The 14,781-nt window shown below is 42.4% G+C and overlaps 1 protein-coding gene across 1 annotated transcript in view; it reads right to left on the bottom strand.

The window, feature by feature from the left end:
• Positions 1-14,781, bottom strand: part of LOC146191913 (cell adhesion molecule Dscam1-like) — a 121,149-nt gene that overhangs the window by 104,626 nt on the left and 1,742 nt on the right. The window contains exons 2-4 of the mRNA XM_084600399.1: positions 13,792-14,163; positions 8,430-8,591; positions 2,693-2,842 (exon numbers count right to left, since the gene is read on the bottom strand). Of these exons, the coding sequence (XP_084456525.1) occupies positions 2,693-2,842; positions 8,430-8,591; positions 13,792-14,163 (684 nt within the window). The remainder of the gene's footprint in view (positions 1-2,692; positions 2,843-8,429; positions 8,592-13,791; positions 14,164-14,781) is intronic.

Below are 14,781 nucleotides of genomic sequence, written 5' to 3'. Positions count from 1 at the left end.
GTGCGAAAACAGCCTGACAAAACCACCCGAAGGTCTTTTGGAGCCTGGACACGTCTTCATAGCGTGCCGTCTGCAATGCGTTCGGCCAGAACCCACGAATATCAAAAAGTCCTTGCAGCGGCGCAGAACTGAAGAGGTGCTCAAAACTATATTTGCGCCGTAGTAAAACCCCTCGTTCGGAATTTGAATCCAAGCTCCTTGACTCGCACGATTCTCTTGTGGTATTTAGGTTGACCATTTAGGAGTTCTCCTCTGGAGCACCTTTCATCATTTTGTACTGTGTGCAGGCGATCGGTGCGCAGTAATACAATGGAGTTTTTTGAACGTTTTGTTTAGACACAAAATAGTCCTTAACTTATGGGCAAAAACTGCATACGCTCTGCCTGGCAGCGCTTACATTCGTGGTTTGCCCAGCAACGATGTAACGCTTCCATGTAATACACTACAATTGATCGCGTAAAATGAAATCAAACGCTTTTGAGCTAATACGCCAACGGGAACATTAGGCAGCCTTTTGTTACAGCTGAAAAATAAAATTGCAAGAGAGATGAAGCTAATCACCACCTAGAAAACTGAGGTGGAAGTAAAGTGATGAATGGCGTCAATGATGAGCGCACTATGCGCTTTGCATAAAAGAAGAAAAACAAAAGTGAGCGATTGTATGCAAGTGAGATCTGCACATTCAAGACACATTCGTGCTGCATAAAAGTGAAAAACAAAACAGGCAAACCAGATATATCATCCTGGTATGAAAGAATTACCGTATAGAAAAATGAGAATTATAGTATAGAAAAATGAGCCTATCGCGCAGCAAATTTTGCTGTAGGCCTCGCACTCTACGTCTTCATAGATCTCGAACTCCTATCCAGTCGCTGAACGCGACCCGTTAATCAGCTCGTGGCACGTGAAGCCTCAATCACAGCATAGCGTCTTCTGACGCTGCCCGTACGTTTGTGCGCCCCATCCTTCAGCCGTAGATACTCCATGCTAAATTTCATCACTTTACTCAATCCACTGAGAGGGCGAGTCCCTTAAAGTGATTCATCATAAGGCTTTGAGGGCCATATTCTATCTTCTTGACTTAGCCCATACTGGTCCATCAAATCAATCTCAATACTATCATGAGCTAACAGACCAACGTGAGGCTACCAGGACACAATAGCAGCCTCTTCCCCTTCACCACTTAACGACCCTTGCCTAATGGTCACACTGCCGGATCAAAGACTGTCGGTCGGCAGCATCACCACGTGTATACGCCGCACATCTACCTTTAGGATGCGCATCATGCAAGAATGCACCACACACAGAACGGCGGAGAGTTACCGATCTCCACAGTATCTCACATCCTCATCTTAACTACCGCGCATCGTATACAGTGTATACGAGCTTTCTTCTCGCATTCAGTTGCGAGCAATTTACCGTGGCTTTGCATCCATTCAATTGGTACCCGCATTCCATAACGGTTCAAGTATAGACCGATACGTACTGCTCCTAATTACATAGCCAGAAAGCTTTCCGGAAAAGAAGCTTCTAGCATACTTTCTTCAATTATTATTTCACATCAAAAAGGTAATCAATAGACTCATAGCGCTTCCCTCGGCAGGCTTACAGTACTTCGCAATTAACCATCAAGAACGAGCTCCACTGGTTTTCTACGGCAGTCTGCCTAGCTTTTACAAACAAAATTTGGTTGTCATGGGAGTAAAGACAGGCGCAATTAATATGTTGATAAAACAATCTTACAAAACTCGTGAGCTGTCTGGCAATTATATTCAGAAACGGTACCCGTTGTTTTGTTTGGCAGTTTTATTTACTTGCTGCTAGAGTAGAAAAATCTTAATAAAGGCACATGTCTGCCGCACACACGACAGTGTAACCATTCCTAAATTCACATGTTTATACTTATGTTAATGTACTGCATTCGCCCCGTTATGATGGGGAGTCGCCTACTAATCTATGCCGAACAGTATTAGCATATTGTTCGGCGTGTAACACAAATTACTCAACCCATTCATCAATTCGTCTCAAAACTACACCTGCTCTCACCGCGTACACTGGGTTTGCGAACATGATCATGATACATATATTTTTTAACTAAATACAATAGCTGAGCTTGACTTATTAGACAACTCACCTTCTTTTAATCATCCCTGAGATCTCTTCCTGTCATATACACGCTTCTCTGTGAGAAGCTCCACCTTCATCGAGTAACTTCGTACTCTTATTCGTGTGCTTACCCTTGCGCTCATATTTCATTCAGGAGGAGTTCTTCATGAGCTGGATAAGGGCAGGAAATGTTTTGACCTCTCCTGGGCGTTATCAGTGCCATGACAAACAGCTCCCAGCAACTGACAAGGTTCCTCACTGTGGCTCTTTGGCGGATTTTTATGACGTGCGATACAGCGGTGATACAACGCTTTCTCGTGTTAGGTTGCCTGTGGTGGGACTTTGACCGAATGCTACGGCCGCGTGTTCTGTGCATATATGTTCTGGGCCTTATAGAAAGCGTTCGGCAAAAAATTAACAAAGCAGGAGTGCTCTTTTTTTGAACTTTTTTCCACAATATGCGTTAATGGAAACATCTCTAATAACATGTAAACTTCAGATTATTGTGCAACTGTTTATGTTAACAGATTTTTTACGGCAAGAAATCTGCGCTATTTGGAGGTCAAAGCATCTCGATATACACTACCGGACACTGTGATCTTGCCGGCCACTGAACTTGACATCAGGTGACCAGTGAGGCGATGCCGCGTTCTGCACCGGTAGGTCCGGTCGGCATCTTCGGGCGTGGCCTTGTGCACCAGCAGTTCTCCACTTTCCAGGAGAGAGTATCGGTCTTCTGCGAAGGGAGTAAACAAATGCGAGGAGGTGAACCTTTTTAAATAACAATCAATAAAACTTAACAAATAAAATGCCATCATGAGGCATTTTAAGATTCAGTCTAATCACACAGCGACAGAAAGAGGTTTTAGTGCGTCTTTGCGAGCATCCACCCATAGAGCACTTCGAAACAACATTCTGTGGCCATAGGAAACCTTTTACTGCATTCTAGATGCGTAAACCAGACCGGTGTACGGAACTCAGCTTCTCACACTGTATACTTTCATCAGAGACAAAAAGCGCATTAGCCGCTACTGCTTTACACCTCAAAAGGTTTAGTGCAATGTGTTTTTTTTTTTTTTGCAACGGGATACTTGGTGCGCCATAAGAAGAAATTTATTTCTTGCTCATATTAACTTAGCAGTGCAGGTATATTTCAGAGAAATTATCATGACGCGTTATTATGCGTGCACCTATGTAACTAAAATTATTTAAAGGATAGAGGTACCTACCAACGACAATGTATAAATCATTTCGCTCATACTAGTTACGCTGGTGTGAGACCAACAGCCGTGACTAGATAGAAGTACGAATGGAGGACCGCTTCAAATTCTTAGGCATGCCGCAGTTTAACAAGTGTCCCCAAAGACTGAGCAACTGGGGAAGTAGCCGCTATATGCGAAACATTCAGCAGCAGACTTGTTAGGGACTCAACAGTGTAAGAAAATGGCTTTTACTGCTCATAATGGCGCTGACAATATATATTGCATAATTGTAGACACTGCACAAATGTGTGTTCCAAATTTTTCTATGACCACAAAGCTGTCAACATAATAGCTCCCTATAGTCATTGCAGCATGCTGCTGAGCGAAAGAGGAGGCAAATGGTACTGTCTCACAAAAGCGACCGGCACCAGAGTAGGTATAGAAACGCGGCCCGCTACGATTAGAGAAGCGTGAGCAACACGCACGAACGCGTCTCTCTCGCCTGAAGGACGTAATTGAGCGATAGTCGATAACGGCTACACGGGCTGGGCCCGCACCGGCGTGCAACAGCCGAAGCTCGGTTCCACCGGCCCCACTGCTGGAACCGTGACCCTGATAACCTAAACGCGATTTCAGGCGGAACAGCTCGGCGATATATTTGCCCTGGTGCACAGGGCAAAGAGGGTATCAGAGGCTTTTGTCACTGATGAAGTTTCTCTGTTTAGACATTCATTATAGGCAAAAGTCAAGATAACTGAAATGCTTCACAATGTCTTTCAGCGGATGAGCTGGTCTTAAGCGGCGACAAAAGTTTGACAAAGATGAGCGCTGACCTTGCGCGTCTTTTTTTTTTTTTTGTGTGCTTTGTCTGTATTCGCACTCTTGGTCGAAAATATTAGCCTACCATCTCGATCATGTATCCGTTTTGAGATTATAACTCCGACGTATTCAGTTTGGGCGTGTTCTATTATACATTATGGCCTTTTAGGTGTATTCTGGAATTTTAAAGCACCCTTATGTACGGTAGTTTGAAATATGACATTCCATGCAAAACTACGATGAGTTAACTGAGGTTTTACAAGGTTGTCATTCACCCTGCAGTGGGTATAGTCATGCTGAGGAGGATGAAATATTACCCATAGGGCACATGTACAAAAACACGGCTGTCTAACTGGGCCACACTTCGAGTGTTTATTAATGATGGCGATGCCCACTGCCCTAACGCGCGATCCCTTTTTCTTTATACACATAACGCCTTTTGAAATACTTAGTCACGGAAGAGATTGAAGCACTTGCTTTTCAGTATACAGAAAGAAAAAAAAAACAGAGTGCTCACGACTTTGGGCACCCTTACCGTATCTTGAAGCTGGCGAGGTCATGCAAGATCTAGCGACTGGACACCACGAGTTCGCAAACCAGGACCATCAATGGCCGGATAGAATTTGTAATAGTGCGAACGGGACTGTACAACTGCTGCCATCGATTATACAACTAAAATCTGCGGAAGTTTGTGCTTTGCCCAATCGTATATCTAGGGGCCACCCATCAGAACCGAAGGGTCGGGAGCATGTCTTATGGTACAACGACTAGTCAGTGCATGCTTAGCATTTCAGTGCTTTAGGCCAGAGACGAATTTATGGACATATTTAACTGAAGACTGCAGGAGGGGGGTGATCTGTAATGATGCTCAGACATATTCGCTACTGGAGTTGGTGATCTGTATCTTATTTTCGTATTCGCCAATGTCAGCGTCATCACCTGTCACTGCGTGTTGGTTTGTAATGCTCTGCGAGATGTCGTTTCTTTTACGGGGAATACGAAACTGGGCTCTAGTGAAAACAAAACAAAAGCGTCAAAATCCAGGTGGTATTTTTGTTAGGAGTACCTCATACTCAGCATCTTGTAGCATTTTTTTAGCTCGAATATTGATCCACGGCCATCTCGTTTCTTAAAGCATAGTAATATATATATATATATATATATATATATATATATATACATATATATATATATATATACTGCTCAGCGAGAACGATTGGGCGGGTAGGACGCTTATTCCTGTCAGTGTTCAGCGAATCTCGAGGAATGCAAGCGCGGGTAAATAGAGCCACATTTAAATAACAGAACATGCAATAAAGCTTTGAGAAAAGGTAAGGGAAATAAAGAAACGTTTGTTTGCACAGCGCTAGCCGCGACAGCAAAGCCGACACAACAGAGGACACGGAAGTGGTGGCGCCTCGTAGGCTGAACAAGGCATGGTTTTTCACACGGAAGTTCCTCGAAGCGTTGTCCTCACGTGTGCAGGCAGGCACCCAATTAGGATAAATTAATTATGCAAGCGCAGAAGGCTGCTTTCTCCACACCGAAGAAAACCTTTTTATCAACATAAGGATCTGGCGCTTCGGAATTTTCTGCCTCTTAGCTGTGGACCTGCTGTTGCGGGTGACGAGCTAGCAGGTCACCTGCGTCGTAGCAGAAACCAATGAACCGAGATTAGCCCACACGCATCCAAAGCAACTAGCACTTTTTGTTAAACTTGCTAACGTTATCCACGCTAGCTTTGGGCGTATGATTCTTTTAACTGAATGATTTGCTCTGCTGCAATTCGAACCAAGCCAGATACGTGTCCATTTGTCTGTGTTAGCCTTGAATTTATAGAAACGACTTTTTCTCCTGAAACAAGCGCGAAAATTGAAGTCCTTTTTTCCTTACGGTGCCTCACAAAAACTAACAGGAAGGCTTATACTAGAAGAAGCCTCTCCCGATACCAACACAACATACTCCTTACTTTATATGCTGACAGTTCTACGCGGCTTTCTCACTAGGTGTGCTGCATGCTTAACCTGAACTCTTTCGGAAATGTCTCTTCGACGATTTTATGCGAGCCACCTTCATCCTTGTGCCACGCATAATGATTGCCAGTGTTTTCTACGCACCACCAGTAATGGTTTGCATCATATATTACGCGGTTTTCACACGACTTAGAGAAAAAAAAAAGGATACCGGTTGGTGTCGCTATTTCAAACAATTAATACAGTTCTGCGCCTGTTCTTCAATGGCAGATTCAATATTTATATATAATGGTTCTTATCATATTGGAATCCTTAATACGAAAGAATTGTAGCCCTTGGTCACCTTGGTCGTTTTAAGACCACTCCTGGCAATCATCCAAATTTCTTTTAGGACCAGTTGGTTCATGATTTGCGCATAAAAAACAGCCCCGAAAAACAGAAATAAAAGGAACACATAGTATGTGCTTTGAAAAAAAAAGGGGGTGGGGGGGAAGCAACAGAGAAATGAAGGAAAGCGAGTCCACCAAAAAAAAGGTCACGATTATTTGAATAAGGTCATGAAACGGAAGAAATGGAGAGCAGTCAAAAAAAGTTAGGGAGAGTAAATAATGCACTTCAGTTAGTGTCTTGCTACAGAACACAACATAGCTTGCATGGCTCTCCTATCATAAAAGAGAAGCCCTCCATGCTTCCTAGATGATGGAAGCACGGAAGACAGCAGGCTAATTCTGTAATCGTCAATAGCCATTCCTTGAGAAAGGAAGCACTCGAAACATTATTAGCTAATTGTACGAGTGTGGTGTCCCGAGTATGTATTAGCTTAAGTATTAGTATAAATCGGATAGCGAAGAGAAGAAGTTTTGTTACTTTTTATCTTTTTTAGAGTACATCCGCCTACGTGTGTCGGTTTGCATTTTAGGAAATTAGTTTTGTGCTTCGGACGACTAAGCAGAAATGATTGGTCTGCAGCATTCTATTGTTTTAGTGAGCCGACAGCAGCGAGTGCTCGCTTTACCATAGTGAACTCGTGGTCGCCGGAACCCCCGAAGAAGTCCTATTGCACGTCTACCGTGCGAGCGGGCATGGGCATAAGGCGCGTTAAGTTTCAGGAGCAGGGTAAAAATCATGACCGTAGCGTTGTGCCTACCTGAAGATTAGGACTCTCCCTGCCTTTTCTCCTCCTACTCCTCTACCGAAGGAGACCCTATTAAGTGCTGTATAGTAAATCTGTATTTTAATAGACAATAGAAGCGAGCGTGCTTAATATTTTAGGGTAAGATTCGTTCTGAAATAATAGCAAGACACTGCCCTTCTCGTAAAAGCGCTTCCCGCAGGAAGCCAAAAATTACATTGATGGCCTTTATGAAATTAAGTTTCAGCAGCAATTTATTCTCAAGGAAATCGTTTCTTTCATCTTTAGCTGGCGTTAATTTAAGCACAAATTTGCAAAAAACGGCGTCTGGGCGTTCCTCGGCAACTGCAGGCTTAGCTATACACAAGGCATGCATTATGTCTGAACACAGAAACCCTAACGATAACCCTGACAGCTCTGTAATAGGCGTAGGATGTTCTTCACATTCCCTGTGATAAACGTTTATCGCTAAGAATGCGGAGCAGTTTGGTTTGCAGCCTAATTCAATTTTTCCTTCAAAGCATGCAAAGTTCCTGCTCTTACCGAGATTTTAGCTTAGATTTTAGTGTCATCTATTTGCTGATGTTAGTATGGCCGATAAAGTGGCTAGAAATCTTCCACTGTTAATTCTATAAAATCAATAACTAAAAAGATATGTTCGTTGGCATATTTTCTTATCGGATTCTGCACCGCATCATGCGCAGCGTTCCCTGCCTGTAATCAAAAGCACTCCAAAATGAACACGTCAGTTCCTATTTACTTCTTGTACTGTCATCACTATAATTACAAGTCTCTATGCAGTCCAGCCTCACCCAACGCGTAGTGGGCTTATGTGCGTGAAACGTTGTCTGGTGATCATGCAATTTATACGGTAAATGTCGTAGATAACGATTGTGTAATCTTTTTAACGAGGATTTACAGTCTTCCAATTGCGAACGGTAAAGAAACTGCCAAAGGCACTAAATGTATTACGCTTACTGAAAAATGGGGATGAGGACCCGCAATATTCACTGGAAGGTGTCGATGGACAGTTTTCGCATCGGTATTATTAGGGACCAGTAAAGAAATCAATTTTAAAGTGCTGCATACTCAGGAACCGAGAAGCTCTTTCCTTTTTTCGCCTATTTGACATTAAAACACAATGTTTCCTCATTCAATTTCAATACCTCTTTTACAAATAAACAAGGCACCACATGCCTTTGTTGCCAGATGCATTGATGGTGAAACCGTCGTCGCGTATCCAGGCATCGACCAGCGTGTACTGGCGGATGTAGGACGGCACGTGGCACTTGAGGACAGCAGTGTTGCCGCGTATGACGAAGCCGTCGTACACTCGAGGCTCGTAATGGTAGTCCACCACTGCGAACAAGGCAAAATGAAATGGCAGATATAGTTTATTTGTAGTCTGTGTTCAAATGAAATAATAACAGCTAATTACCTCAATTACTTGTAATGCTGTATCAGCGTTCCCGTGTGACCTGCTGGTGCGCCCTTGTGCTCCAGGGGATGATTTTATTTGGACATAAGTTGAATCCTCAGCACTTGCAGAAATTACAGCGCGAATAAGGCTTAATGAGGAATATTTCTAAGAGAGATATTTATCTTTCAGTTTACCAAATAACCAGAAACGCAATCACAAAGCGGAGTGAATATTTCCCTATCTGAAACTCTAAAGTGGCATACACTCATGACCTTCTAGTATTTGGTCGCATGGAATCCCTACATTAGAATTACCTTGTTACAAAGAGGTTTTTAACGATCGATACTGCCGCATGAAAATCAACGACTTATGACAGTTTTTGAATAATCAAAAACTGTAAGCCTGCGAATGCACACTCACACCAATCTAAAATACAGTAATACCAATGAGAAAAGTGCGCCGTCTATTGCCGTTGACCATTCCGACCAAAATACCTTCAAGAGAACGTCGTTCATGCCCTTTTTTTTGGAATTATGAGAACGCATTATGATCTAGCATTAGCAAAATACAGGAGAGAGCGGCAGGCGGCAACAAAGAGATTTTATACTTATTATACATTATGCTATCATGGTGCTGTGTTATCTTCCAGAGGGCACTGCAGCTCTGGTGCTGGCTTTGAAGCCCGCTTGAAGACATACATGGCACAGTGATGTCTGTAGATATCTGTAGGGAAATAATGCATTTACTTTCACGTATCCATCCTCATATTTTATTTGCGTTTCTGACGTTCGTACCGTGTGCTGAAAACCTTAGATGTCGACCACAAGTACCTACAAAGGTGAATATGTATTTAACAGGAACTGATATCATTTTTCGTAAACTACTATTAGCAAACAAAGGTAATAAACATACTGGGCTGGTTATGGTATGCATGCAAGAGAGAACAGCCCACTATGTAAAGTATTGAGAGTTTTTCTTTGCAATTTATTGTTGTGTAATACCATCATATATTATTATTTCACATTGTTTAACACAAAGATCATGTATGGTTTTAGAGGAACCAGTGGCTGTTGGATCTCTTCGCATGTACCTGATTGCGAACCCTTCATTATCCCTGCATTTGTCTGCTCATGAATCTAATAAGTACTTCTAGAGTGAGGGGTTATCACAAAACTCTCGCCTTCCGCTTTATACTATGCTCTACGGAACACTCGCGCTAACACGGGATGTTTCATGTACACCGATATGGGCGTGGCTAACATGGCTGAACACTGTCAGATATAGGTTTCCTTGCAGCAAAAATGCCTACTCAAAAGGGGATTGAACAGAAATCACCGTAGTTCAGTAAGCAGAGCTTCTGACGACAAATACCGAGGTCCATACGTTAGACCTCACTACCGTCATGTGCTTTTTTTTCGCCTTTTTGTCGGACCTCACCACAACACCGCTATTGCTTCATACGGATAAACCGACAGAAACATTCTGATTTGTTTTGTGCCTTTTAACTTTGCCTCTCTTCTTATGAATTACTATCAGCATTATTTATCTTATGACAACAAAACTATCGTTGAAAAGTTTATCTTGCCTTAGAAGAGTATTTGTCATATGGCAAATATTCAGTGCTCGCAGGGACCCAAATTTATTTTCCCGGATGGAAAAGCACCTGAGATAATTAAGCACATGACCACTGTATGTTGTTCTGATTCATTTCGAGCACTGAGCAAAAATATTTTTTTTTTTATTTCACAATACATGTCGCGAAGCCTAAACGAACTCCAACACTGAACCGCAGCTGACACGCATGATTGCCTCCTATTTCCCGCACAGTCCAGAAACCTGTGTTTCATACTGCAGCATAACCTTTATTGCGCCGTCAATGAGCAAACTATGGCAACTGTTTCAATTTAGCAATTTAGGTAGTTGCGATAATAACCTGCGCACTTGTTAATTGCAGCAATCAGGTTCATCATTTCATTATTACTGTTTCTTTTATGCAATCTAGTTCGATTTCACTCCGACGCTCTGCAGTCTAATTGGAATATGTGTGTCAATTCTAGTGCTTACTAGTTCTATTTTGTTTGCAAACTAAGAATATTTGTGATTGAAGAATTACACAAAATTATTACTGTAATGCGTCTCGTATACTTGGTAATTTGTGGTGTTCCCGGTTCCTATTGCTTGACTCATTTATGTTACCTTCATTTTATTTTTATCTGGGTCATGCAGAACTGTAACTCACTCTTTTGGGCTGAAGCCCATGCAGGCTACAAGTATAAGAACATCACTCTATTTGTAGGCAGACGAATAATGCGTCAAAATTAACATTTTATACAGCGAAGCTAAATGCAAGAAACAGCAACTGCCGATACAAGCGTTGCGAGTTTCCTCTGCAAAAAGAAGTTGCAGTTGATAATTGAAATGCCGCAATAGTTGATTTTCAAGCCATGGATGGTTTTAAATCTTTGTCGTTGTGCGTTAGAACATAGAACGTGAAGCAACCAAATTGAGAGGCAATTTAGGTAAGTTAAGCGAACTTCCGAATTGGTACGCTAGAGTTTTCTGGTGCTGCCTTATTTGCCTTATCAACTGGTGACAGCAAGAATTTTCACCTGCTTTATTGAACCGCCTCGTTGCGCGTTCATCACAATTGCATAGTATTTTTCTTTTGAGGCTCTTCGTCTGTTTAGCCATACATCCAGGTTAATTCTACTCGCATTTAAGTTGCCTTCCTTTTTTTCTGTTCATATCATCGGCCCAAAACTCCACGTGAGACAACCCTTATTGCCTCATCTCTAACATGGGCACACCTCATGGAAAGCAAATACTACTCATTCATACAAAGCTCATATAGCAACAGCAAAGCACTGTTCCGTTTCCACGAAACGGCTGTGCCTTTATCCTTTTCTTTTTGTTTGGAAGAAGGACAAAAGCACCTGGAAGCTGCCGCGGAGTGGTATTGGGGGTTTTTCAATGCTGATGCGAGCTTGTCTCATAAGCCTCACTGTTACCCAAGTCTAAAGGCTTCGGACAGAAGGGCGCGAAATCTGCAATTGCATGGAGTTCTTAGCACAACGCTCGTGCACTGATATAGCGCTGCGCATTCTATTTCGCTCTTCGTCCTTCACCAAGTTCGTCTTCGGCTACGATATTTGTTTTTTTTTTAATATAATACATGGTTGAATATGTGTATAGTTGGCAGTGGAACAAACGATTACACCATTCGGACATGAACACGCAGTGTATTCTCAATCGTTCAATAAGCCAGCTAAAAATTTTATCGAATCAGAGAGATTTCGCCGTACAATTCTCAGCTGCCTCACTAGGAGGTCGACCGATGATGGCCCTAAAAAGGCCATTTGGTAGATAATAACGATTTTTATCCATCTCGAGTGTTGCTTCGGTAGATCCTGACTCCGTCCTAATCGGCGGCCAGATGCCAATAATAAAACACCGTTATGCAAACCGAATGATGATCGCTAACGAAGTGTAGAATGTTAAATCTATAGTTCTTAATAGCGAAGCTTGCTACACTTCGCTTGGAGTTGCTGAATTCACCTACACATGGTGCATTTTACACAAAATTGCGTGTTGTAACAAAAAAGAGGCACTAATAATGGCGCTCCCTCTACAGCGTGGGCTCCGCAAGGTTATCTTTTAAACGTAGAGGTATATTGTTGCGCTGTTCCATCAAAAGTACAAACAAAAGCTCTCCAAATGTTGTGTGGTACTGATGCGTGTTACAACTGTGTTTTCCGCAAGTATGGAACGGCGTTCGAAAGTTAATTACAGCAAGGTGTTTTGTGTTTCATCTGTACACCAGCAGTATCTTATTTCTTGGTTAGTTCACCTACCAGCCTCAAATGTAAGCTTGTGGTTTTTATAAAAATCCGACAACGGGGCCACTGCACTAAGCTCCTCTCTCGATGAAAGAAGGCTCGTTCCCTTATCTCTGACGTGCCAAATATTTTATTTGCAGCTCGGAAAATCTGAACCTTTGACCGAATAAATAATGAAAGGTAACAGAAACAATTTTAGAACTCGCCGACCATTGTCCATAGTTAAGGAGAGCATAAGCTGATCTTGAAATGAAACGACAAAAAAATCTCAATATACAGCGCGAGTGTACATAATATAAAAACTTGCTTGAAAAGCTAGTATCTGCAAATAAGAAAGACCATTACGAGATTGTTGTTTAGAAAGCGGGTTTGCAGCCGAATATTAGTCACCTTGAAAGTAAACATTGCCGCCTACAATGCGTTGCCAGCCTAGTCAGATGTTTTAATCGTTCCTTTTGATAGAGTAGCACTCTAAACTGGGGTGATTGCTTTAAATAACATTTTGTTTAAGGAATCTATTCGCATACTTCCCATGTTTTTCGGGCAATGCAGAACGTGGCTTTCAGAATACAATCCGCATATCTTGCAGTCTTTGGCACTTCCTTTTCTTAGTGTGTGTAGCCATCTCAATAGGTTGTGTTTCATAAGTTTTTGATAAGTTCATGTGTATTCGTATCAGTTTTATTTTCTTAAATTGTTCTATGTAGATGAAAATGTTTTGTGCGAAATGTATAATTTTGAGATGAAAACTTTTGTATAACCATCTCAGTAGGTTGTTTTCCATAAGTTATAGAAACTGTTCATGTGTATTCATATCAGTTTCATTTTCCTAAATTGTTCCATATAGATGAAAATGTTTTGTGCGAAATGTATGATTTTGAGATAAAAATTTTTCTTGTATAATTAGTATATGGTAGAAGTAATTGTAACCATTTTTCACTGTCGGTATTATGTGCGTTTTTATTCTAACAGTGTGTGAAATGACAAACTGCTACTGATACATATTTTTCATTTTTAATGCCAGAATCTGTGTGGGGGGCAGGGACCTCTGTCAGGCTTTCACATACCTTTAGTCCTTGCCTCCTCTCACTTGTACGAGGAATCAATAAACAAATTCCAAATTCCAAATTTGTTCTGCCCCCCGTAATTGAGTGCCCAGCCGTAGCCACTTAAGAAGCGCTGGTAAATACCCTTTAAATGTGTTAAAGTATACCGCCGTGGTAATTTATAATCACAAATATGCTGAAAAGCTAGCAGCTGGTTTTCAACACCATGCAAATAAGTACCAGTGGTGCCACCTTACCAGCACTGACATGTACATCCCGACTGGCCACCGTCCCGAGTTCGTTGGAGGCCAGGCAGTGGTAAGAGGCCGCGTGCACATCCTGTCTATAGGCTTCCGCAGGAAAAGCTGGAAATACGAGTGTCCCGTACTCAGCCACGTGTCTCGCTCCAGGCACTGAAGTGACGGGGCTGCCGTCCGCAGTGGCCCACATCAGCTGCGGAGGCGGTTCCCCTCGGGCCTCGCAGCGCACCTCGCCACCGCTGGCGTTGGAGAACTCGAGCCAGTGCGGAGGCTCCAGAGTGAACGACGGACCACGCATGGACGGCAGGGGCCTTGTGTTTCCTTGGGATGGCGCTGAGGCAGACACACAACTGGGTGCAGCAAGGCAGCCTGAAGAAAAAAGAAAGCAGGCGTTTGCTTCACTGTAGAACTATGGTGCACGGAAGGTGAACGGCGTGGCTGCTAACACACATCAGCCTTATCGACATAGTTTGCTTAGTGCCTGGAGCTTGTGTCCGCAGGCACGACAAGGAACATTTCTGAACTTCCATTAACAATAAAGCTGGCCATAACTGGAGTAAAAAACGTTTTTGCTCTTAGCAGTTATTTACAGCCGTAAGCCTAGAGTGATAGACCTACACGCATAGGATAGGAGGCAGCGCATGCACAAATTGGATACACGTGTTGGCCTCCTCTTTTTGTGCATCCAGTGCTGTGCACTGTTACAGTATGGCCAAACCAATCAGTCTGCATGGTAATCTAAGTATTCTTGATAATGTGCTACATCGACAAGAACGAATACCGCGACCTTTTGATGTTTCAATTCCTTCGTCAAATTTAAGTAATGAGCTACAGCCTATAGGTTTTTCGTGTTAACCCTTAAACATTGCATGCAAAGTAAACAAAACATACTGGAACATATGAGTTGCAACAATGTAATTGTAGTTTTATTCATAGCGCGAAGTTGAATACAACGCAGCTCCGCCGCTGCTGTTCATTTGACATTTG

Source organism: Amblyomma maculatum, chromosome 4, assembly GCF_055883805.1.
Source record: "Amblyomma maculatum isolate TAMU_Amacu chromosome 4, ASM5588380v1, whole genome shotgun sequence".
NCBI classification, from domain to species: Eukaryota; Metazoa; Arthropoda; class Arachnida; order Ixodida; family Ixodidae; genus Amblyomma; species Amblyomma maculatum.
Note: the sequence above shows the minus strand (reverse complement) of the source record. Positions and strands in the feature narration are given on the sequence as shown.